Below are 26,920 nucleotides of genomic sequence, written 5' to 3'. Positions count from 1 at the left end.
TGCCTTTACCGCTGTGCACTGACTAAAAGACTCTTGAAGAAATACGTTTGAATTAATTAATCAATCAGAGGCACTGTCCTGTAATTAGTTCCAAATTGCAGTTATTTCTAGAAAATTATTGGGCAATAATTAAGAAATGATGGACCTGTAAAATAAAGGGTAACTAAAATTTCTTTCAGGACAAAAATATTAAGAATGTATATTTTAAATTCAGTACATCCACTGCACTCATAAGTATGTGTTTTTATATTTCAGTCAATTTTAAATGAATTCACATAAACTAAATGTACCAGGGATTTCTCCTTTATTCTCATTCTCATGTTTATTATAATGTACAATGAAGTAGTAAATGCAGTCATGAAAAACAAGTGTTTATGCAGAGGTTGTGTCAAGAGTCCTTAAGGAAACTCGTACATTTCATGACTTTATTGAGTTGTTTCAGCAGAGTCTGAACAGCAGGTGAAGCATTGAGGCTCCAACAGCCGCAGGCTATCCGAGCTTTTATCAAACGGTTCAGGATCACAAAGAGAGCAGAGTTGCTACGAGGAGTCAGAGACGAGCTTCACTCATTTCCTCTGGGTACGAGTGTGTTTGACCTCTGAGTATGGGTAGGAGTAGTTCATGTCCAATGATTTTAGATGCTTTACATAAAACACTTTGCTCCTCCTGGTGTTTATAACCTCCACTCTGTCAGCTGATATTTCTCCTGTAGCCCCAACACATGGGTTCATTTTACCCATGTTCAAAGAGCCAATAGATCATTTGTTTTATCACTTTCCTATATATATATAAAAAAAGTTTGATCATTAATCTATTGTGAAGTCCGATCTGGGAGTCTCATGTAATCTTATTAGATTAACTCACAAACCTCTTGAAGGCTTGTTTGACTACTAAGCGTAATTCTTCACCTGTAACATCATCTTTCCTCTAAATTTACTCATCTGAATCACATCAGAAACTGCACACTGTGTCGTTCATATTGTCATAACTCAAACCTGGACTCAATCTGGTCAATTTCGAGTATTCTTTGTAATTGTCCTTCTCACCCATCTGGCTTTTAAAAAATCCTGTAATAGGAAGCCCTAGGAAGATGTCTCAGAGTTGATTTCCTTGTAATTTAATTGTGGCACTAAGGCACCATTTCCCTTTTGATCTGGTGAGCAAATATCTTTTTTGTCTGCTTTTATTTAGATTATCAGTTATTGAAAGGCATTTTTTTTAAAGGCTCCAGTGCCTGATGTCCCACACTGAGGTTTCTTTCTCTCTCTTTGCATTCTCTACCTGTTAATATTGTATGGCAGCTGATGTGCTATGCATGTTTAATCTGGCAAAAGCACATATAGAGATGTATTATTCATAATCCAATGGCCTGTGGTCAGCGTGTTTTTGTGGACCAGGTTTGGGAGGACAACCTCAAGTCTCAATTTCTATAATTTTCTCTGTTTTAATGTGTCATTGAATACTGAAAGAATACATTTGTGACTCAGTAGGGTGAGCTAGCATTGTGAGTTTGAATTTTATTTTCAGCCTCTGGTGTATGTAATCATCCTTCTCTCATCTTCCCCTGTTGCTCTGCCTTGTATATAATCACATCATAAACACATATTGAATTCAATTTAATCTAAAGCAGAGATACTAGATGATCTAATATCTAATATTAATTTTGTGGCCAACATAACACCAGTCGTTCACATCATCTGCCAGTTGCTAAGCGCTGATAGTAATAGTCGTAACACCCTGCCATCTGTAAGAGCGAGCCCCATAAAATTACTCACATTTAAATCACACTCAGTGGACTCAGATGGTTTGAGCTGCACTTCATTTATTACATTTTTATTACATTTTTATTACATTTTTGACATTTAGCCAAACAACTTAAAGGTCAGTTTTCTGCCCATATAATATTATGTGACCTTATCAGAGAGCAGAGAGCCAAATAAATACTAAAACTAAGAAGAGAATAAAGTTAGAAAGTGATATTCTTTTCTTTCTTCTAGATAAAACAATCTGTAATTAGTATATTTTCATAACAAAGCCAGTTGAACATCCTTTGCTGTAATGGTCTGCAGAAGTAGGAAGCGCTCAGTGGGCGTTTCAGGCTGTCGAGCAGATTTCCCTGTGGAGCAGCAGCCAGAGCCGGACGGTGACAGATGGCTGCACTACCAAAAGAGACATGAAACTTGTTGGGATTTTAGTGTTTCTGTGTTGAGAGAGAGTAACAAATTAGGGCAGTTGTAGAGTGGAAAAGAGTGCACACATTGTGTGTGTGTGTGTGTGTGTGTGTGTGTGTGTGTGTGTGTGTGTGTGTGTGTGTGTGTGTGTGTGTGTGTGTGCTGAACTCTGCAGCTGAAGTTAAACTACTGAAATCATCTGCATGAAAAGAAGTTCCACAGATTTCTCACATGAAAGTATTTTTACTGGTGTTGTGGAGAAATTTGCCTCAAGTGATGTCACTTTAGGCAAAATATCCAGGTAGCCCAAGAAATAATTCTCGTCCTCTACATCAATAAACACCTCAAAGAAGTGGCTAAAAATTGACTCTGAAAAGGCAGAACAGAAAAGTCAGCCTGACCCTTTTCTGGTTGTCTCTCTTTGAAAAATAAGTGATCACTATCTTCTTGTGATTTGGCAAAGCTGCTTGAATCTCACATGCTGTGCAGTTCACACACAACACCCTACTTTAACCATAATCATGTCAAAACTGTGTTTGTGTGTTTGGCCTGATCAGCAAACATCATACCGTACAATACAGTTAAATGTTTCTATTATTATTAACATACTGTATGTACGTACAGTAAGTGCAGTGTGATTCCTTGTTCTAAAAATGACAAGACTAAAAAGCCCTGAGATGTTAGGCTTCCTAAATGAAATGTCAACAAAGATGTGTATTAGAAACACTTGAGCGTACACTCACAACAAACAAAATGTAAGGGATTATCTGTTTGCTCAAGATTTCTCATGCATTTATTTATCCCTTTCTTTTTCTCTCTCAGGATGGAAAGACAGCAGAAGATTTGGCTCATACTGATCAACATGAACTCATTGTTTCTCTGTTGGGAAAGCTTAAAAAGGTAAAATACGACACAACTAAGCCTATCAATAAATGGTTTATTATTTAAATCTAATGAGGGGGATAGAAAAGATTTGACACAAAAGCAGGTTTCACAAACACTCATCACACTTGGTTTATTTCAGTGCAGAGGTGTGGAGAGAGACGTATGCAACAGTAAGGTGTTAGATTTCAGCATTTTTAGACATTTTGTGGCGGCACTTTACCCAACATACAGGTAGAAAAGATTATATAAATTATACAGTAGCTGAAAGTTTTTTCTCTTCAAAAACAATAAACAAATACTACTCATCTATGTGTTAGTTTTGAGGTACTGTTTTTGACAATAACACAACTAGTAGCTTATAGAACGTTAGAAATTAGCTTCAGAATTTTATAATGCTTTGTGGATGTTTACATGTTACATTTTAGCCTTTTGACTGACTAAAAGTATATTGAATGAACTGGCTGGGCTTCAGTGTCTTGCTCAGAGGCACTTCAACACAACAGAACTCAAACCATATAGGAGGGATAGTTCGGGCAGCAGCGAAATGTATTTTAGCCACCTAAAAAGATCAATATTGGTTTAAGTGTACACTATATTTAGAATATTTTCACCGCTTCACCTTGCCGTCAGCTGGCCCTTTTCGACTGGAAACTGAAGCCGGTATAGCCATCTTTGAGCTCTTCAAAGCCACCAGACTCCTTTGACAAAAACAGTCATTTTATCTCACAGAACACAGGAGTTGCTGGTCTACCGCTGCCTCGATCGGTTAGTTTGTTTGTGTTCTTGTGTGACTTTTGGTGAATCCAAACTAACCCTTTAAAATATCTGACAGCAAGGTAAAGCAGTGAAGAAAGTATAAATATAGCGTACACTTAAATTGATAAATAGTTTTTTTTATGTGGGCCTTTTTTTAAGGTGGCTAAAATACGTTTAGCTGCTGCCCCCGTCCACAGCATTACATTGCTTTACATCCGTGTCAGTACTCCGGTCTGTTTCTCCAAACTGGGGACATGCCAACTGCTATCTACTGTATGTAATAGACGGAGTACCTTCTCTGAGTTTTCACATCAAAATATCCAGACTATCCCTTTAAAGTATATTAAATGAACTGGTTGGGCTTCAGTGTCTTGCTGAAAGGCACTTCAACACGACAGGACTAAACACCTAGTTACATGACATTAAGCTTTTCTGTTTGCACCAGGTGTTCATTCTAGTGTGCCCATTCTAACTCGAGTCACACCACTAGAACACAGTTTTTACCTAAAGCTAAATGTTACCAACTTCTCCTCTAATACATTTTTCCAGAAAACCTGCTGAGATTCAGTGCACAGCGTGAAAACATGACAGCAGCAACTGTGAAAACAGTCATCCTCTGCATATGCTGAGCTAATTTAAGACTCTTTGGCACATTGATGCTAGTTTTGACTTCCCAAGAACCCAGCGAGGAAGAAAAAAACCCACAGTTCTCGTCCTCTAACTTCTAAAGAGAAAATATAGATAAGTTGTATTCTGCTCAGATGTGAATCACACTTATTGAAACGTATTGAACTTTATTTATTGAATGTATTAACATGACCCTGGTGGGAGTAGGGGGTGCTTTCATATCCCACGCAACCACTCACAATCTTTGAAGCCACTTCTGGTACATGACTCATCTGTTGGATGGTTAAAAAAAGTGTATTTTATGTTAACACTGTTGAATTGGCAGAATTACAAAAAATGTCTTTCGTTTTTTACATATCTGAGTGTACAGCGTGCTTTATTCTTTTACACCAGTGATCTTCAACAGGGGGTCCTCAGAGTCATTGCAGGGGGGCCGCCAAATTATTGTTTAATACTTTTTTGAAAGTTTTTGTCCCAAAAAATTAAAAATATGTCTGAAAATATCAACATGAATCCAACATATTAGCAAAGATAAATCGGCATATTCGTAAAACAACAACAACCTCAACATTGATGATACGCTTACTGGCCTGTAAGGTAGCCACTATGGTAGCCATCAGTTAAGCTTATGGATTCACTGTGTGTTTGACATTAAAACATGATGATATATGAATATGTAAAAAATTATTTTAATAGCTTATTATTGTAGGGCACCATAAAAAGGTATGTGTAAATGCTTTAGGCCGCCCTACGCATTATTGTAGGCCCAGTTTATTATGCAACTCAATTTTATACAATATACGTAGTAGGGGGTCCCTGCTCGTCTTTCTTTCAGTTAAGGGGTCCTTGGCTTAAAAAAAACCGTTGAAGACCCCTGTTTTACACAGTTCAACTTTGTTAGATAAGTGGTTGGATAAATAATATTAGGAGGATGGACACTAAAACAAAGAATAATTCACTTGTTTAAAGCACAACACTAGACACATTCTCAGCTACAAGGCATTAAAGTGCCCATATTATGAAAAAATCACTTTTTCTGGGATTTGGGGTGTTATTTTGTGTCTCTGGTGCTTCCACACGCAAACAAACTTTGAAAAAAAAAAAAAACATCCATGCTGTTTTGAGTGAGATACGGGTTTCTGAATGTGTCCTGCCTTCAGCCTCCGGGTGAGCTGGTCAAAATCTGCACGGCTTTCTACATCACTAGCCGAGACGAGGGGCCTAGGGGGCTAACCGTTAGCATGCTAGCCCTAGCATGCTAGATCGTTCTCAATGACAAAACACTGCTACAACACACACAAATTCACCCTAATCTACAAAATAAATTGTATAGAACTACTTACATGTTCTACCTGTTCTGCAGGTATTCCACACAAAGTTGGAAGTGCGCCCTCATTTATAAGAAGTCTCCCGGCTAATCCTGCCTTGTACAGGCCAAAGTTGCAGAAACACCTAGCTAGCTCATGTAATCCTTGCCTAACTGCTGCGCATGTGCGACTGACAACAAAGATCTTACAGAAGTTGAGAGGTTTCACTCTGTAGCTAAAACAGACACCTGACACAGGGTGAAAAGAGGAGCTGCAGCAATGTGCAGTACAACAAAAATATGGTGTTTTTTGAAAATTAAACCATGTAAACCTATTCTGATACAATCTCAAATTACAATTATGAACCTGAAAATGAGCATAATATGGCCACTTTAAGAACAACAACATCAACCACTCAACACGTGACTTGCTTGTGTCGCTGTTCCTCTATGCCCAACACATGTAAGCTAATTTTTTTGGTTGATGTGTATAAACATGAAATACAATTTGTTCTGCAAGCGCTACTATGTCTGGTGTGTTTGGATTTTTTTCAAAAGAAGATACAGTATGTACAGTATGAATCCCTTTTTTTGTTGTTGGGTCAGGACAACCACAAACTGAGCTACATCCAGCAGCTGCGGCCTACTCAGACCGTCCAGCCCAGGATAAAGCTGAAGCTGTTTGGACACTCCGGAGCAGGGAAGAGCACCCTGCTGGAGTCTTTGAAATGTGGCATCCTGCGCAGCTTCTTCAGGAGGAAGAGGACACGCATGACCAATACAACCCGCCACCCCAACTCCCCCATCAACTCGAAACCTGCTGGTAGGTGACAGACGAAGTTGAGATAATCCCTCACAAGCTTTCACCTGCCGAGGACCAGAGTGATTTATTCTGCCAAAACCAGGCCAGAATAATTAATTTTCCATAATATTCAGTGCATAGCAACAGTGTTCATTTAATGCTTGTTCCCCTTTTCAGACATTCATTGTTCATCATGACATATGGTTGGCGTATTTATCCACCAAAGATAAATTCCACCAGAATTTACCTGGAAAAATCTTGGCAAACTGGTGCTGATGATGATGTTCTTCCATCCTTAAATGGTGATATAATGGTTATATAGGGTATTTCACACTGTTCCTTAAGGTCTCCTAATAGGGTATGTAACATTGGTTGGGCTGAAAATGGCCCAGGTGCTGTTCTATGCGCACTAATGTAACCCTGTGAAATAGCCCTAGAATGAAACAAGAGGTTTTCTCCCTTATATGGTATGCTCATGAATATCTAGATGAGCTGCGCACTGATTGGTTGGTTTACAATGAGCGAAGCACACACACACACACACACACACACACACACACACAGCCCCTCCCCTCTGTGCACACTGCGTCTCCATGTCCCCATGTAAAAAGCAGAGCAGTGCAGGCCCTTTTGGTTTGGATTAGGGAGGGCCGATATTCTTCTATCATTGTGTAGTGTATGTATATGTATGTCACAATATTGAAATACAATACATGGTGATGTACAGATTTCCACAGAAAAACTGTTTATGGACAAAATCTGATGTTTTTGATTAATCCAAAAAATTAATTATGTGAAAAATCCATTGCTTTAAAATCAGACCTTCTCATTGATTTGTAACATTGTCTACAAAGGCCTAATACACACAGAAATAATAAAGGGCCAAGCCAACTCAGTATAAAAGGTAAAGAAAAGTCTCTAAAGGCTGTTCATTTTCCATTATCTTACAGAGTTTATCATGTATATGATATCATTTGTAGGCCAACCCCAGCCTGGTCAAAACTTTTGAGAAGTTAAATATAGCATGCAGTTGACTTACATTGTAAGTGGTTTGCAATTCCTTTTTAAATTTTCTACATGAGCGGTTACATTTAAGAAGGCTTGCAGAATAACAAAATGTTAAATTTTACAGTTAGCTGCATAGTATTTCCAATAATTATCTTCTGTTTGCCATCCAGTTTAGAGCCCCTGTGTGCAGGCTTTATGTGTAGATATGTAGGATTTCTGTGTAGAATTTATGACTGGGGAGAGTATCAAAAAAGATAAAAGTGTGGGTGACATGCCAGTAACACACTTCCCCACTTTCACGGATCTGACACGGAAATGAATGGGCTGAAAGCAAAGTATAGAAAGCATCCGTAATACAGCAGGATGTCTCATTCTTATACAAACAAAAAGACAAATTTGAAAGATGCTATAATCACAAAAAAAGGTTACAAACTAGAAACATTGCCCTGCTTAACCTAGTGGTAACCCCATTACTCCAATAACCCTTTACTGCTCCTGACGTTGACTCCCTGACATGTTCAGTGTAGTGAACAAAACACTCTTGCACAATCTGCCCTCCCTCACACACACACACACACACACACACACACACACACACACACATACATGCCATTGTGTTTCCTTAAACCGCTCTATTTTGCGCCGCTCAGAGCCATTACCTCCTAGACAGACATGATGCTCGCTCAGATAATGGTCAGTTACGTGAGCTGTATAGTGTTACCGATCCCATCCTCTATGCTATCTGGAAATCTGCAGCCTCTGTCAGACCTGCAGAAGGGTTGAGAGAGCTTTTTTTCTCATTCTTCCTATTCTAGCTGAATTCAGTAACGGCCTTTATTGACTCTGTGTTATATCTGCAGCGATACGTGACAAGAGTCCACAGTGAAACACAAAGAAGCAGAGCTGAGAGGGAACAAGTAGCTGTCATGATGTCCATTTGTCTCGTTCTTTTAGATCAAGCATCAATTCTGTTCTTTTGTAAGTCGAAAGTTGAATTCTGGCACCGTAAATGCATATTTACTTTCGTCTAGTGTCAATATCTGTAACTTTATGATACTGTTGGCCACAAAACACCTGAACGTGTTCTGCACTCTGCATTGATTTCTGACCTTTCAGGTTGTTCATGCTTCAGTTAATTGAGAAAGACGGATTTTATTTTATTCATTCACTTTAGTAATATGTAAAACATCACTGAACATTGAAGAGATATTGTGAATACAGCTTGAGGTTCTTATAAATCGCCCTTTTTTGTAAGACACTCAGTCCTGTCATAAAGAGGAAAGGTGTTGACACAGACGTATGAGCACCTTTGCCTCCCTGAAGTCCAAACCTACAGCAGCTGCCATTATTAAAAAAGGCTGCCTGACCTAACACCAGAAAACCAATATGGCATCAAGTCAATTTTTCATATACCCTAACATTTTTCTCATCCTTTTTGTTGCTTACGTAGAAAGATATCTCGAAACAACAAGTGAGAGGCCTGGATTTCAGCTGACATTTTGTCATTTGATGCTTTGCAGCTGTCATTTTACTGTGTTTGCCTGACTATTCAGTTGCCTGAAACTACTCAACATGTGTTCTTTTTAATTCTGTTTTTGGCTGATTGGTTAGGACTGAGAACATCAACTGGCTGCAATTTATAAAAAAAAAAACCCTGTCGAAATCCATCTGCAGAAATTCCTCATGCTGGAATTGGAAACCTTTCACAAAATGATTTACTTTGTATAAAGACAGGTTACAAAACAGTGTAGTATTGTGTATTGACCTAAACAAATACAGAACTACAGCAAAAACGATGTTCAAGACCATATAAAACACACTGTAGGTGTGGTCCTACAGAGTGTGAATACAATCCAAATATTATGTCTGCATAGTGGATTTATTTGCAATAAAATAGCACCCCCATGTGTTTGCAAGTGTGCAATGATTAGGTGAAAAATAAGACTGGATGCAGATCTATTGCTATACTATTCTAGTAGAGTTGGAGTCATGAAGACTTGAGCTCACTTTGTTCTTTTTACAGATAATAACAATCTGAAATATTTCAACATTCAAGTGTTTATTAACACACACAAGTACAATTGAAATTTGTAAAACATTTGCTCTGACGTTATATATTTTATCAGTTGAGAATTGATAACATATCTAAGCAACTTTTTCCTTAGGTTGTAGCTAGAAGCTGTTTTGAATTTGATTTAGAAACAAAATAAAAGATGCATAAATCCATGTTGAAATGTGTGATGCATGAAAATTCTCTCCTGATGCAGAAATGTTTTTTTTTTTTTTATAAAATATCATCTAAATACAGTATATCTAAATCTGACCCTTCAGACATTGCAAACAGTTTTCATCCCCTCTTCCTCTATGTTTAGTGTCGGCGAGTATTACCAACTTGTACCCTGGCTGTGAGAACGTGAGCGTGCGGAGTCGCAGCATGATGTTCGAGCCCAGCCTGACCAAAGGTGTCCTGGAGGTCTTCTCCCCCGTCCACAACGCTCTGTCCTCAGCTGACGAACAGGCCACAAAGGCCATCGACATCCAGCACAGCAACATCCATGGTGAGAACCAGTGGTGGAGGAAGTATTCCGATCCTTTACTTAAGTCACAGGTGTCAAACTCGAGGCCTGCGGGCCAAATCCGGCCCCTCGCAGACTTTGATCAGGCCCGCATATCAATTTAGGTTCCCATTAAATTTTGGCCCATCACGTTGTCGATCGCACTTTTTTTACGTTTTTTGCCACTTTTTTGCTTCTTTTTACGACGTTCTTTGCCGCTTTTTCTGACATCTTTTGTCTTTTGGCTTTTTTCACTTTTTTGGGCGCTTTTTGCAATGAGGAACTTTTTGGTTGAATTTTTTAGGACCAAACTGTAACTGAGAAGACTATATGACATGCAGTAATACAGTCAAATATATTTGACTTTTCTCTCAAATAAAAGCATGTCTATAAACTTAAAATCTGGCCCTTGATATGATTCTTATTTTCCAGTGTGGCCCCTGAAATTGAGTTTGACACCCCTGACTTAAGTAAAAGTACTTACACCACACGGTGGAAATACTCTGTCCTGCATTGAAAATGTTGCTGACTTTAAGTAAAAGTATGCAAGTATAATCAGGAAAATGTACTTGCAGTATTAAAAGTAAAAACACTCAGTGCAATACAATATTAATAGGCTGCTCATGTCACTTATTTCCCTCTCTGTAGGTGTGGGAGAGTTCAGCGTGTGGGAGTTTTCGGGGAACCCAGTCTATTACTGCTCCTACGACTACTTTGCAGCCAACGACACGACAGCGATCCACCTGGTCCTGTTCAGCCTGGAGGAGTCGTACGAGACCCAGCTGGGACACATCACCTACTGGCTGAACCTGCTGAAGGCCCTCAACCTGCCACAGGACAACATCGGTAAGGACAGGGAGGGCGAGAAGGATGTGACCATTCTAAGTCATATTCATGACTGCATTAGTGGATAAATGGACAATCGAATAAAAAAAAAAAAAAAATATCCTTATTATCTTAAAATACACTCAAATATTTGAGGTTATTACCAATTTACGTACAGGGAAAAAATGATTGTAATGCAACTCAGGTAAAAAAAAACAAAAAAAAACATTTGAGCAAAACACTAATTATTATCTTGGTTGTATTAGTGCGTTTAACTGGACTTGAGAATAATCTCAGTAATAGATCGCTGTTGAGAGAATGTGTCTTTTTAAAATACAAATCCTTCATATAGCTCAGTACTCCTGTAAAGAGATTTACGTTTTTACCTGACAACAGTCTTTGGGCTACAATGTTACTGGCGTTAACAGAGACTTTCGTCAGTAAAGATCATGGCCTTTGTGAAATGTAAATTTTTATCATATTGGTCTCCCTAGAAAACATGGCAACTTTGAGTCATTACATTTCACTAAACAATACCTTGAAAGTCATTGAAAAGTCATTGAACTTACAGTAGGTATGTGTAGGAACACATAGAATCTGCTGGCTGTTGTCATATTGTTTTGTGTTTGTATATAAACTAGTGTAAAAACTAGAAACAAAATGTGTGTTTTCCTGTCTTTTCCAGCTTTTGGAGGTCGGATCCAGCAGCCTCTCACCGTCGTCCTGGTGGCGACGCATGCCGACCTCGCTGACGTCCCGAGAGCTTTCTCTGGAGAGTTCACCTACGACAAGGAGAAAGTGCTGCTTAAGGAAGTCAGGAACAGGTTGGGTCTCAAACCACAGCACACAAGAGGGACATGTAGATTATTTTGTTGTTATTTATTTTATTTTATTAACTAGCTCTGACAGAGGCAAATGGTTCTGTAATAAACTTAAAGCAAGTCTTCTTGCTATGTCAAGTTAATACTACAGTATCCATGAGCCTCAGCAATCGCTGCTATGGAGAAGAAAATAAGACACCATAGTTGCTGAAATTACATGAATAGAATGCTGCTGTGATTAATGTTGTTGATGGTATTTACACTTGTTTGACAATGTTTAAAATGTCTGCATGTTGCATACTGTTTCCCAACTTTTTAGTATACAAGGGATGGTCCTTCGTATACATGTCAGTACTCCTGTAAAGAGATTTAAGTTTTTAAAATGGTGCTGTGTGTTTCTTTGTTTTCAGGTTTGGGGTAGACCTGCAGATCAGTGACAAATTGTTTGTGATGGATGCCGGAGCCTCAAACTCCAAAGAAGTGAAGCTGCTGAGGAGTCACCTGCAGGAGCTTCGTGCCAACGTCATCTCTGTGAGCACACACACACACACACACACACACACACACACACACACACACACACACACACACACACATACACACACACATACATACACACACACACACCTGTTTTCTCTGTTTTCTCTCCTTATAACTTTGACTATCCTGAGTTTTGTTTGTATTTAGAAGACTTTGAAAGCATGTGCACACAGTACAATTTAATAAATCAAAAATGGACAGTATTTGTATGAAAATACTCTATTTACGTGGTTGAAAGTAACAAAATGTCCTTAAGAATCTTGTTTTTCTTAATTCATAGTAAGTGTGAAGGAGCCAAAAACTTTCCTATGATGTCCTCTGCTTTCTTGTATCAAAAATAAACATATAATAAACATTTAAGGCCGGCTTCACACTGGGTGCATGGCGTGAGTGTGTCAGCTGCGTGGCGTGTCCGTTTTTATTTCGGCTCCCATGCTAACCGGTCAGAGCTTACACACTGCCTGCGTGACATGCACGTCTCAAAACGCGTGCATGCTAGAAATAGAACCAACGGCTATTTTTCACGTTTCAGCGTTTCCAGGCAAAATAGAATACAAAAACATGTTTATGTCATTTTTTGACACAAATACATATTAATAAATGACATGTTGATGTTTGAAAGTCTCTAGGTTTTGACATAAAATGCAGATATACATGTAATTCAAAAAGATAATAAGTAATTATCGATTTTCAAATGTTGCACCTGTCAATACAGTACATAACATAATATTCTGTAGCCTATTTTGCCGTCAATACTGCCGACGTTGTCTTTGCTGTAATCAAATCAGTATATATTTATCAATGGGAAACATACCTGTGTTCAGACAAGGCTAGCAGCAGCAGCGCCGCGTCAGACACATTTCTGGTGTGCAAAGAATCAGAATCAGAATCAAGGCTTTATTGCCAAGTACGTTGCACATACAAGGAATTTGTCATGGTGTTGTTGGAGCATGTCACACATTCAAATATAAGAAGGATAAAAAGAATATAAACAATATAAGTATAAACATATACACACAGTATGTATTAATAACGATAAAATAAATTAAAATAAATAGTAAAATAAGTTAAACAGTAGTAAAAAGGAACGCTACAGCAGAGTAGGTACAGTGGCATGAGGAGCCAGAGGAGTAGTTTGGAGAGAGTCAGGGTGGTTTCCGGGCCTTGTTAATAAGGCTAGTGGCGGAGGGGAAAAAACTGTTTATGTGGCGTGAGGTTTTGGTCCTGCTGGACCTCAGCCTCCTGCCAGAGGGGAGTGGCTCAAAGAGCTTGTGTTTGGGGTGGGAGGGGTCAGCCACAATCTTTCCAGCACGCTTCAGAGTCCTGGTGGCGTATAGGTCCTGGAGCGGCGGCAGATTGCAGCCAATCACCTTCTCAGCTGACCGAATGACACGCTGCAGCCTGCCCTTGTCCTTGGCAGTGGCAGCAGCGTACCAGATGGTGATGGAGGATGTGAGGATGGACTCAATGATGGCTGTGTAGAAGTGCACCATCATTGTCTTTGGCAGGTTGAATTTCTTCACGAGGGAGCTGATGTTCAGCTCCCACTTGAGGTCCTGGGAGATGGTAGTTCCCAGGAAGCGGAAAGACTCCACAATGTTAATTGTGGAGCCACAGAGGGTGATGGGGGCAGGTGAGGCTGGGTTCTTTCTGAAGTCCACAACCATCTCCACTGTCTTTAGAGCGTTGAGCTCTAGGTTGTTTTGCTTGCACCAGGTCACCAGGTGGTCAGCCTCCCACCTGTAGGCGGACTCGTCTCCATCAGAGATGAGTCCGATGAGGGAGGTGTCGTCCGCAAACTTCAGAAGCTTGATGGACTGGTGACTGGAGGTGCAGCTGTTGGTGTACAGGGAGAAGAGCAGAGGAGAAAGAACGCAGCCCTGGGTGGATCCGGTGCTGATGGTCTGTGAGTCGGAGACGTGTTTCCCCAGCTTCACATGCTGCTTCCTGTCAGACAGGAAGTCAGTGATCCACCTGTAGGTGAAGTCAGGCACGCCTAGCTGGGAGAGCTTCTCCTGAAGCAGAGCCGGGATGATGGTGTTAAAGGCAGAGCTGAAGTCCACAAACAGGATCCTGGCGTAGATTCCTGCGGAGTCCAGGTGCCGGAGGATGTAGTGGAGGGCTAAATTGACTGCATCATCTACAGACCTATTGGCTCTGTAGGCAAACTGCAGGGGGTCAAGGAGGGGGTCAGTGATGGCTTTGAGGTGTGAAAGCACAAGGTGCTCAAAGGACTTCATAACCACAGAGGTCAGGGCGACGGGTCTGAAGTCATTAAGTCCTGTGGTCCTTGGTTTCTTGGGGACAGGGATTATGGTTGAGGTCTTGAAGCAGGCTGGCACGTGGCATGTCTCCAGTGAGGTGTTGAAAATGTCTGTGAACACTGAAGACAGCTGGTCAGCGCAGTGCTTCAAGCTGGATGGGGAGACAGCATCCGGTCCAGCAGCTTTCCTGGGATTCTGTCTCCTGAAGAGTCTGTTGACGTCCCTCTCGTGAATGGAGAGAGTCGTCACTGAGGTGGGAGGGGGGGTGGAGGTGGAGGGGACCTTTAAGGAGGGCATTGGTGGGGGGGGGGGGGCACGACCCTGTTGAGGTGGGGGAGGTGGAGGTGATGCACAGTGGCTGTAGCTGTAGGGAGGTGTCGTGGGGGATGGTGTCAGGACTGTCCTTTTGTCTTTCAAATCGACAGTAGAACTCGTTCAGGTCGTTGGCTAGGTGTCGGTCATTGAAGGAGTGGGGGGTTTTAGGCTTGTAGTTGGTGATCTGCCTAAGTCCTTTCCAGACAGTCGCAGACATAGAAAAATCCACGCAGCCGCCACACAACAGAAACGCCACGCTCACGCCACGCAGCCAGTGTGAATCCGGCCTAAGTAGTATATGTGTCATGATTTCTACAGCCAAGAATTTTTATACAAAGGTACTGAATTCAGGTGACTATCTGGAATATTTTCTGGAACATTTTCTTCTTCATTTGTCAGTTTACTTAATATCTTAAGAAATGATAACATACAGTGAATCCACTTATAATATACACCGCCCGTGCTTTTCCATCGCTGCAGAGGTGTAGTCCCATGACGCTGCTGTCGGAGCGTTTGCTGACCACCTTGCCGACCTGGAGGAAACTGAGCGGACCCAACCAGCTGACGTCATGGCAGCAGTTTGTCAGCGATGTCCAGGAGCACATCAACCCTCTGGTCAGCCAGGATTACCTCCGCACACTGGCCCTGCAGCTCCACAGCATGGGGGAGGTGTGTGTTTGTTATATCAGCTTCAAACCAGACTGTATGCAGCTGCAGGAAAACAAGAGTATAATTACAATCTTTTAGGAGTGTGAAAAACAACTCACTGAGTGTGAAAAGCTTCCTAAACTTTAGAGCTCACACATAAACCAAAATAATCCCACACTGAGATTAAATGAAATTTTTTCTGTCTGATTTACTCATCGAATCTTGTCTCCAGCAGCTGATTGTCAGTTCACCAGACTACCTCCAGGGTGCACTTTTTGTCCATGAATAAATAAAACCCAACCCTTTGTTTTCATCTGTAAACAATTACTCAGAATTACTCTGCAGCAGGAACATGTTGTTTCTCTGTCTGAACCGTACTGAGTCTGAAAAGGGTTTCGTTATGTCAATATGTCTTTTTTTATTCACACCTGTTTCCTTCTGATTTCTTTCTTTCACCTTCTCTGACTTATATTTTCCTGTCAACTTACTCCTTCTTTCCTTTCCTCTTACTCTCTCACCATCTTTCCTCCTCCTTCATTTCCTCCCTCCTCCCTTAGATCAACATCATGCAGAGTGAGACGGTGCAGGATGTTGTTCTGCTGGAGCCTCGTTGGCTCTGCAGCAACGTACTCGGCAAGCTGCTTTCTGTGGAGACGCCCAAGGCCATCCACCACTACAGGGGGCGCTACAGGCTGGAGGAGGTGCAGGCTCTGGCTCCTGAGAGTGACGTGGACGAGCTGCTGCAGATCCTGGATGCCATGGACGTCTGCGCCCGTGACGCCACCAACCCCTCCATGGTGGATGTTCCTGCCCTCATCAAGACAAACGGCCTCCACCGCTCCTGGACCGAAGAAGAGGAGGAGGAGTCACTGCTCTACGGCGGGGTACGCTTCGTCCCCGCGGAGCACCTGACCCCCTTTCCCTGTGGCCTGTTTCACAAACTGCAGGTGAACCTGTGTCGCTGGAGCCACCAGCAGAAGCCGGAGGAGGAGGGCGGGGAGGATTTCGATGGAGATATCCACCTGTGGACCAACGGAGCCAAGGTGAGCCAAGGCGGAGTGGAGGCCATGATCCTGCTGGTCAACCACGGCCAGGGGGTGGAGATTCAGGTGCGCGGGCACGACTCAGAGCGGGCCAAGTGCTACACCCTGTTGGACACCATCTGTAGTATAACAGAGAACCTGCTGGCCTCCACACTCCCCGGACTGCTCACAGCCAAATACTACCTGAGTCCTCAGCAGCTGCGGGAGCACCACGCCCCCATCATGATCTACCAACCCAAAGATTTCTTCCGGGCCCAAGTCCAGCGGGAGACCTCTCTCACTAACACCATGGGCGGCTACCGAGAGAGCTTCAGCAGCATTCTGTTTTTCGGCTGTGCTGAAGTTTACCAGCAGGGGACTCTGGGAAGGGACATCCACATATCAGACGTCCCCCTGTTGGCTCGCAGGAAGCTCTGCCGCATGCTGGACCCTCCTGACGCTCTGGGGAAAGATTGGTGCCTGCTGGCTATGAACCTCGGCCTCACAGACTTGGTGGCCAAACACAGCAACGGGACTCCAAATGGCACCCCTGAGCTGGACACGGACCCGGACTCCCAGGAGGCTGTGCTACAGCCCAGCCCAACAGCGGCTCTGCTGCAGGAGTGGAGCGGGCGAGCAGACAGCACGGTGGGCGTGCTGATGGCCAAACTGAGGGAGCTCGGCCGCCGAGACGCCGCCGACTTCCTGCTCAAAGCTTCTCCCGTTTTCAGGGTCAACATGGAAGCGCTGGTAGGGGCCGCCAACGGATACCCCCCCACCTGCAACGGTGGCACATCGTACAACTCCATCAGCTCGGTCGTATCCCGCTGAACTGAACGGGCTTTCTGTCCTTCGCCAAACGGCAGATAGTCTGATGTGACATTTCCCCGGAAACGGGACTCGTGCGTGAATGAACATGAAGTGCAATCGTTCAGCTGCTCGCTCCTTAATCACTCCATTAAGTTGGTGTATGAACCAGATGTTGTGTTTGTGCTCTCCACACCTGTACAGCTGACCTTTCCTTCCACTATGAATGTTGTGAAAGAGCCGATGTTCCTGAGCTCCAAAGAGGAATCCTGTGCTTTTATTCTGTTCTGAATCTTGTTGTGCTGCTTTTTAATATCCCTCCAACTCTACTGCACACTTAAGTCTCACTCATCTTACAGAAAAGCTACATTTTTAAAAGCTATCATCTCTACATAAAGCAATGATTAAAAAAGATGGCAGTCTCATGTTTGGACCTTTTTCGTATCCAGATGAAAAAACTGAGTACTTGCCATCTTATCTCACTCCATCCATCACAGTTACATATAATAGGATCAGCCCCTCCTTGCTTCTGTTCTACTGATGTGACATTTGGGCCGTTCAGCTTAGTGTTTAATAACTAAACGGCATTTTTTTAGAGTGCCTTTGTGGCCTTCTACCTCCCTAAAGAGCACAAATAGTCTTGCTATAATATTAAAAAAAACAAATAGTAGTTCTTTCCAAACATATGAAGAACTGTGCCTTGTTGACACTAATAGGAAAAATAATTATAATCAAGTCTATAGTTTTTAAATGGAAAAGGTTATCTTACATTTGAGACAGGAAAAAGGTTGACGAAGAAAGAAAAACAAGAGCTCGGCTCATGTTACAAGCTTTTTGAAAATGTAACGGAAAGCTGAAATCAGAGTCGTGCATGAGATGAAACATTGGATTACAGTCAGTGTGGAGTTCATGTGATGCTCTGTAGGGAAGCAACGTCATTCATGTTTAATTGGTGCATTTGGGTTTTTACAGATTATCCTTCCAAAGTTTTATTTCTTCATTAATCCAACAACAGAAATCTCTTCATTGTTGATTCATTTTTGGTGACACTTTATTTTACGTGTCCTGTAATTCCCTAAGAAGTTAACTACGCTGTAACTATAGTGAGACAATGTTACAAGACAGTTATTTGTTTGTTGTTGTTGGAATTTCCAGGAAAGAACTGCTAAAATGTTAATGACTAGAAAAACTTAAAGAAACCAGCTTGCGTGAAGTAGTAATTATGTTTGGAGTCAAAGCTGCACTAATCAAATTGTTATTTTATTGACATCCAAAACCCAAAGATTACTACCATAGAAGAAAACCAGCAAATATTTCAAAGCTAGAACCAGGGACTTTTAAAATTATCAAAAAATGTTACTGGTTAATTCTCAGTCAATCGATTAATTGATTACTAATTGTTATAATACTAATCTTCGTACAGCATAGGCCTATACTGTGTTTTGAAATCAATGTGCTTTTCCATTTTGATACTTAAAGAAAATAAAAAATATGCCGCGTCACAAGTAAATCAAACTGCAAGTTAGCAAAAAGTCTACCTGACACTCACACATTTTTTAGTCCGCGTACTGATTTTTCTTGTATACTTCCTCGTCACTTTTCCATTCAAAACCTGCTTCGGATAAGCATGTAGGATGGTAATGGGATACACCTTGAGTCTGCATTTTTCTTCTAATTGTTACCAGAATTACAAGATCGTCCTTTGCTGGAACTTTTTGAAGAGTTAACAGTTCCTTTCTTTGAAATTTTAGCCAACTATGGGACCTCTAAAATGAAGTGTAACTATAAATGTTCCCACTTCAAAGTCTGTTTTTCCCCCAAAGTACATTGTCTTATTGAAGGATATTTTTCCTTCCAGCACCAAAATGAATTTGCTGTAGATGGTCACACAAGCCTAAGAGATGTCAAAAATCATCATGGTAGACTTGGCTTGGCACTGATACTGCAGAGCTCCCTTTACTTTGAATAGAAAGTGCCACCAAAATGATAAAAACGTAAAGAAAAGTTCATTTGTAACATGTTCTACTAAGCTCAAAGGTAATTTATTATATCCAGTAAACACACCTGACACTGCACCTTTTTTAATGCTTCTTCAACGAGTTTTCTCCATTAGTGACGTCAACAATCAAGTTGCTGTCCACAGTGTCAGATTTGTACACAGCGGCATCGACGCAGCTTCTGTCGAGCTAAATTTGAGCTTCTCTCGGTATCGCTGTCAGTGTCGGTCGACCGTGCGTGGCTTCACTTCTTCTTTCACGTTTGTCTTTTTATATCATGAAGCTGCAGCCCGCCTCGGTCAGCAAAAGCAAAGGAAAAATGGCATGAAGTTAGTATTGTTAGCTGTAAAAGGCCGAAGGCTGATGATGACAGAAATGTCCTTTTGTGTCAGCTGGTGTTTTATAATGTTTGGAAGCAGACATTTTTTCATGTGTTGATGTTTGGAAAAGAGTCTTTCATTCCTAAAAAGCTAGACTTTTGTAGGCCTTTTTCAGGACACAGTATCACAGTTTGATAGAAAAAAAACCATGAGCTAATGTGCCAGAGTGCAGTATTTCCTGTTCGCTTTACTTCCCCAGTGTTACCATCTGTTCGCAGAGATAAAACTTTAAATACTGTTCTTCTCTCACTGTTTTTGTCTCGACCTGAACTTGCCACTCCACACAGCAAAACTTCCAGCTGTGATGTAAATACTCCTCTCTTTTTTTCCCCCTCAACTTCATCTTCATTTTTCTGTTCACTTTTTTGGCCCAAAATGTTGATTCCAATACCAACAAAAAATGAATGTACTACTCGTCTCTCGTAAAAATATAAAAACAAATCAAAGATGTGGTGATAAAACTCTCAACACAAACTAGTCGGAAACATAATGTTATGTAATGTTTTTTTCTTATTTTAACAGAAGCTTTTGTTGAAGTTTGCCAACGTTGTGTGCCTAAAACACACTTGTTCATTAGGGCCGAGTACCGACGGCGTCGGTCAGCGAAGGCCCTATTGAAATTGCTCTGTTTCTTCTCATTATTCTTTTTCTTAAGCCAAATGAATCACAATTAAGGGGCTTAAGTTGCTCGGACAGTTATAAAACTTTGCACGTGTATTAGAAGTAGCAGGAATTTACATCTGGCAGGGGTCTCTGGTTGGGGCAGTCAAATTTGCTCGGTATGACCCCCTACAAAATTTTAACAGAGTATCTCCCACGGTACGTTTCACCTAGATGTAAAGTTAGGAAGGCATATGTATCTCCTCTAGACTTATAAAAAAGCTTTTTGGAGCCATCCCCTAAACCCAAAAGAAGACATTTTGAATTTACTTTCCATTTTTGGACATTTTTATCATTTCCGGGGGCGGTACTTCAGTCTACTCCTCCTACAGATTTAACCCCAATGACTTAAAAATTGGTCAGCACGATCTAAAGAAATATTTAGTCATAGTCATAGAGCCACCTACTGGCCACAGGAAGTCATCCTTTTGTGACAAACATCCGATTTACGTAAAATATGCATTTGTGGGGGTTAAATTTGATATAGAGCAACATAGTGCATGTTTAGTGCGTGTTGTCTAACGCCACATAGTGAATAACATCCTTTCCAGCGCCTGGCTCTCTGCCCGGTGTCCGACGGTTGTGGAAGTGCACGGCCACGCCGACCAATGTCCCGCCAGTTCCCCCGACGTGCGGGGAGGTGCGAGGGCCCGATCGTCGCTGCTTGCAGCTTTAATTCCTCTTATTATTGCCTTGTACAGTATACAATCTGAGAAATGATGTTTCAGAAAGGGAAGTGAATATTATGTTTTTGTAAAAGCTGGGAATCACTATATTATTAGCAACCTTGTCTCCATTTGGTGTCTTTTTTTCCGGGTGGTTCTGACCGTAAGAAGTGGATTTAAAAGTGTCTTCAAAACACATTTTTCTGTCTGTTTTTGTCTGAAGAGGAACTCTATATAATATTTCCCCCTTTTCGGACATTCTGGTCCAATGGCCACATTGCACACATTGTCTTTTTGTCACTATTTATGTTACATTCTTTTAGCATGTCTTGGAATGCCATGTTATTAGTACTTCTGACACTTTATAGTGTAAAACATTTTATAATAAATTCTTTACCTAATGCCATCGTCTCTGTCCTGATTGAAGACATACAGTTAGCTATTTTAAAGTTTCCTGAGTTAGCGTAGTAGCAGACAATCATTACTTTATCGATTTTAGACATTAGTATAAACAAGTTAAGGTAACAAATGAATGATGATGTTACAGCAGTGGTTCCCAACCTGTGGAGGTCCCGAGATGATAAAAAGCCTATTTCTACCACCCAAAATTATTTATTTTTTTTAGACCTTCCTCTAATATTTACTTTTTTCCTTCTAAATTACTGAATAATCTAAAAGTTGACAATAGTCTGGAAGTCAAAAGCCAAAAAATGTTGGGGACCACTGTTTCCTCCAGGGATTGGAGAGGGTGAGGGACGAGTAACAGCACCCTAATCATGTGCTGATGAGATTTAAGGAAACGTGTTTCTCGTCAACTAATCTTAATTTGTTAATGATTAAATAAATACAGCGTATTATAGAATTTAAAAAAAAGTTCTTACATGGAGCAGTTTAATTGATTCAGCATTATTCATTCATTGTAACAAGTCAATTGGTGTAAATTATTTTATTTCTTCTGTAATCTGATCATTTCCATTGTTCTTAGTGCAGTTTATTTTGTGCGTTTTGTTTTTAAAAAAAACTAGTGTCATTATCTTTAAACAGGAATCTGTATTCAGCCTACTGACTTTTTTTTTTTTTTTTTTTTTTTTTTTTAACTTATTTAAGAAAATATGAAGAATAAGAATTTGTCGCATAAAGTAAACTCCATTTGTATTTTTTGGGTAGACATTACCAAAATGATCATGTCTCCATATGACTCTGAGATTCCCAAATTTAAAATGAAATCAAACAGAAATAAAAATACACCGAAAATGATTTTAAGGATTTTTGTTGTTGCTGCTGAGTGGCACTAAATGTCCCAACTGTTTATTACTGAATGAATGTAAAGCACCTTTCTTACTCAACAAACATAACCAAGATCAAGAAAAGGGTTACAATATTTCCCCTCCAGTGTTTGTATATAGGAGATCCTCACTACTAATGAATTTAAATCTTTTTGATAAATCAGGAACAGACTGCTGTGTTTTGGGTGTTTGCTTTATTTGTCCTCCACCAGATTCCAGGCTGTGTTATTCACACATCTCTGGGTTCATTGTGGAGCTGCAGCAGGGACATCGTCCCTCCACCCACACACTCGCGTGACTCTGGGTTCGTCTCAACCTGCCTCAACTGCTGACTGTGGCATTCAAAAATATTTGTAAGGAGAGAGAGAGATAAATGGAGCAGAAGGCGTGACGTTTCAAATCACGTGTATCTGAATTTGGCATGCTTGGTTTGCAAAACAGGATTTTAAACGGTTTTTTTGTGAGTTTGTTTTTTAAGCACGATTCCAATATGTCTGCAAACCTCCAAACACGTCAAAGTTTTCTATAGCCATTTGGATTAAAGTCTTCAGTTTTCAAGTGAAATTAAGTTAATTCATAAATATCTAAATTAATATATTGAAATAAACTGAAGACGATAACCTCAACTAACTGCTAAAGAAAACAAGACTGTTCTTTCTAAAGCCCTGGACATTTGTTTTAGAAATCTCAACTGCTACAACTCCCATTTTTACATTACATTACATTACATTACATTACATTACATGTCATTTAGCTGACGCTTTTATCCAAAGCGACTTCCAATTAAGTGCGTTCAACCTTGAAGGTGCAAACTCCAGACAACAAGTAGTAAGTACAAGTACATTATCTTTAAATAAGCACAACTACAAAGAGCCATATGAAAGTGCAGTTTTAAGTGGCTGGGTTGGTCAGTGGGTAGAGCAGGCGCACATGTTCTTCGAGGTTTATTCCTCGACGCAGAGGTCCAGGATTCGAATCTGACCTGTGACGATTTCCTGCATGTCTTCCCCCTCTCTCTCCCCTTTCTCACCTAGCTGTCCTGTCAAAAATGAAAGGCGGAAAACAACAAAATCTTTAAAAAAAAGTGCAGTTTTAAGAATATATATACATATATTTATTTATTTATTTTTTTATCCGAGGTGCAGTTGGAAGAGATGTGTTTTTAGCCTTTGTCTATGTAACACATTTTTTTTACAATGCAATCATTTTCAAACTAATGAATGTGGAAATATATTTTTTAAACAGTTTCAATGTGAGCATGGGCTCAAACTTTTTTATTTTTCCATCTGTTGGAATCAGTTCTGCCTAAAAAAAACAAACAGCAGTCCATACATACAGTGAATACTGAAGATATACACAGAACAGTACATTATGGTAATATTAAGAAATATGGAGACAGAGTTTTAAGATCCAATGCTCATTAAATTAAATAAGTATAAAAAGAAAATCACGCAAGTAGAAGAAAAGAAAGAGAGTCTAAGACATAAAATAGTGCTGAAGTTAAAATATAGAGATAAAAAAAATATAACCTATAAAATAATATATATTTGTGGTAAATGCCAAAAACTACACACACCATAAATACATTTGTGCCTGTGATTAAACTTCGGTCACATCATGAGGTAATGCTAACGACTCTCAATCTAAACCAGTTGAGTAACCTCCCTTCATACACTTCCTTACTGTGAATACTTACGGCTAGACCTTTAGCGTTGTTGTGTCACCCAATCAAAATGATCAATAGTGTTAACTAACTAGCTTAAGTGAGGCAGTTATGTGACAAACAACAACAGCATGTAGAATTGATAGTAACCCCAGTCTGTAGACATGTTCATCAGTTCAGGTTTGGTAATGTTTGTGTCTGAACGTGAAGACCAGACTGGCGGCTGATAACCTTCTTTAGTTTAGCGTCCTAATCTGAGGAATGTAGCCTATAAATGATATGTGAGTGGTGATACAGTCAAGATACACTAAATATTCATCAAATTACAGATTAAAGACAACAGAACTTCACAAACATGTAAACAAAGGCATTGAGATAGTGAGATTGTATCTTATTTGTAAGGACAGTGGCCTTTTGTAAGACATTTAAAGGATTAGTTTGACATGTTGGGAAGTATTTGCTGTTCTTGCTCAGAGTTAGATAAGAAGATTAATACCGCTCTCTGTACTGTCCGTACGCCAAATATGAAGCTTGCCAGCTGCCGTTTAGCGTACCTTAACACAAAGACTGGAAACAAGTGGAAACACCATCCAAATGTTAACAAAAAGTCATTAATAAGCACGCTACATCTTGTTTGTTAAATCTGTTAAATCTCATAAAACGTTGAATTGGTGGTCTTATTTCCATTTTCATACAGATTTAACAAACAAGACCACCAATTCAACGTTTTATGGGGGGGGGTCATGTGTTAAACTGCTTCTTGCCCACAACCACTTGCAACCCCCCTTGAACTGTGAATTGTCATTTTTACATTTTGGATTAAACAAATTAGATATAACATGTTAATTTGTGAGCTTTGGATGACTTTGGACAGAGCCGCTAGCTGTTTCCACCTGTTTTCAGTCTTTATGCTAAGCTAAGCTAACCTCTGGCTGCTGATGGTAGCTTCATATTCACCGTCCAGACAGGAGAGAGTAGTAGCTTCTCATCTAACTCTGGGCAAGAAAAAGAATATGCATGTTCCCCAAAATCTTGAACTTTTACTTTAAAGTTAAAAATTGTAAAGACACAGACAATATATTCAGATATTTACATACTGTCTGATCATGTCAACCCCTTGTATTTATTCAGAGTAATAGAATCTATTCAGACTCTTTGCATTTTAAAGTCACTTTAATGACTCAGTCGCACTATTATAAAACTTACTTTCACATGATGATTAAACAGACTAATCAATTTCTGTGAAAATGTAATCCCATCAGCTCCTTCAATTTATGTATGATTCATTAAAGAATGTGTGTGTGTGTGTGTGTGTGTGTGTGTGTGTGTGTGTGTGTGTGTGTGTGTGGGGGGGGGGTTCTTAAGTAGTTGTAAAGTACTTTGCATGAGTGATTTTATTTTATAATAGGCCCTAATTTCCTTTACTTTAACTGCCCTACATTTCAAAGAAAACTATTGTCCTTTTTACTCCAAAGTTTACTCTAAATGTATCTGCCATATAGTTGCTTTGTTTATGATTTATATAAGAATCTTGTGATCAGACTATACTATGCTGAATTTTTAAACATTCAGGTACCCAACAATATACAAAGTACATACAACTTCTGTCAGTGACAATAATCTTATAATACCAAATATATTCTGCATAATGAGTATTTTGACACTTAATGTAATTACATTTAGCAGAAAAATCTCTGGCACTTTTACGTATTGCTATTTGTATTTAAGCAATAGATGTGAATACCCCAAACCCCCCCACTGACAACATTTACTCAGCAGGGAAGTCCAACTGCAGTTATCTATCTATCTAAAAGGTCTAACTGACCAGACTTGCATGTTCATACAGGACACGCTCAGTCACCATTTGTCATGACCCAGTCGCACATGAGCTGCTGATGATGCAAATGCAAATTTTGAAATTTTGGAACATCATGCATCTTGTGTGTTGCAACATAAATATGTGATGCATTACATGGCCATATGTAGATGAATCATGTCACACATCTTAAGTATCCTTTTCTGGATAGTCAACTTGAGAAGGATTATTTTCATTTCACTGACAAGTTTTATACCAGCAACATTATGAAAGGTTTAACTTTACCTTTAATGTGCTGCTGGTTGATTGTTGTTTTGTTTAAGCTGGAGTTAAAGATAAGCAGAAGCTGACTATCTACCTCATTTTAATCAATAAATCCATTTCATTCGTCATTTGTTTATTTAGTCTTTGTTCAATGTTTCAATCCATGGCAGTCCTCAAGCTGATTGTGTTAGTTAATCAGTGTGTTTACATGCACATGAGAAACCAGGTTATGAAGGAGAACATGCATGTTACATGTGTCGAAATATTACAAATAATCAAATGTTCAGTGGTGGAAACAGACTTATTAAGACTTCTAGAGGCTTTGGATGGAATTATTTTGGATGTACATGATACATGATGGTCTTTCCTTCTTCTGTCACAGAAATAGGCTACTTTCACTGTCTGAAGTGAAAGTAACTCAATTGATTAAAGGCTTTGTCACGCACATATGCACATGTAAAAAGACGATTAGAAACCCTGGTCATGCATCTAAATGGCCAAGGAGTTTACTTGCTTCAGGGAAAATCTAGCTGGGGAAAAAAATTGGTTTCTCCAGTCGCCTATACTCTGATTATGGAAACTAAATTACTGCAGAAAGCCGACACTATCCCGGTTACTTAAATGCACAAACACATCATGCCCAGAGCTCCCACAAAAGTCTTACACTGGTTTTGTGTCAAATCTTACCAGTAAGTCAGTTGCAATCAGAAATTTCACTCCCTCAACAAATGGTTAAACTTATTCAAAAGAATACCCAGTAACAGTCACATAGGGATTTAGAATGTGTTGAATTAAGGATCATACTTCAATATGAACTACAACTAGTACAGAACTGGA

General features: G+C 40.0%; 1 protein-coding gene across 1 annotated transcript in view; it reads left to right on the top strand.

Annotated features, from left to right (window-relative positions):
- dapk1 (death-associated protein kinase 1) overlaps positions 1–21,451 on the top strand; it is an 85,975-nt gene extending 64,524 nt beyond the window's left edge. The window contains exons 19-26 of the mRNA XM_031305897.2: positions 2,994–3,071; positions 6,352–6,568; positions 9,928–10,113; positions 10,759–10,956; positions 11,621–11,759; positions 12,167–12,287; positions 15,356–15,544; positions 16,081–21,451. Of these exons, the coding sequence (XP_031161757.1) occupies positions 2,994–3,071; positions 6,352–6,568; positions 9,928–10,113; positions 10,759–10,956; positions 11,621–11,759; positions 12,167–12,287; positions 15,356–15,544; positions 16,081–17,376 (2,424 nt within the window). The 3' untranslated portion in view covers positions 17,377–21,451. The remainder of the gene's footprint in view (positions 1–2,993; positions 3,072–6,351; positions 6,569–9,927; positions 10,114–10,758; positions 10,957–11,620; positions 11,760–12,166; positions 12,288–15,355; positions 15,545–16,080) is intronic.
- The last annotated feature ends 5,469 nt before the right edge of the window (positions 21,452–26,920 follow it).

The sequence above is a fragment of the Sander lucioperca genome, chromosome 2, assembly GCF_008315115.2.
Source record: "Sander lucioperca isolate FBNREF2018 chromosome 2, SLUC_FBN_1.2, whole genome shotgun sequence".
Classification (NCBI taxonomy): domain Eukaryota; kingdom Metazoa; phylum Chordata; class Actinopteri; order Perciformes; family Percidae; genus Sander; species Sander lucioperca.
Note: the sequence above shows the minus strand (reverse complement) of the source record. Positions and strands in the feature narration are given on the sequence as shown.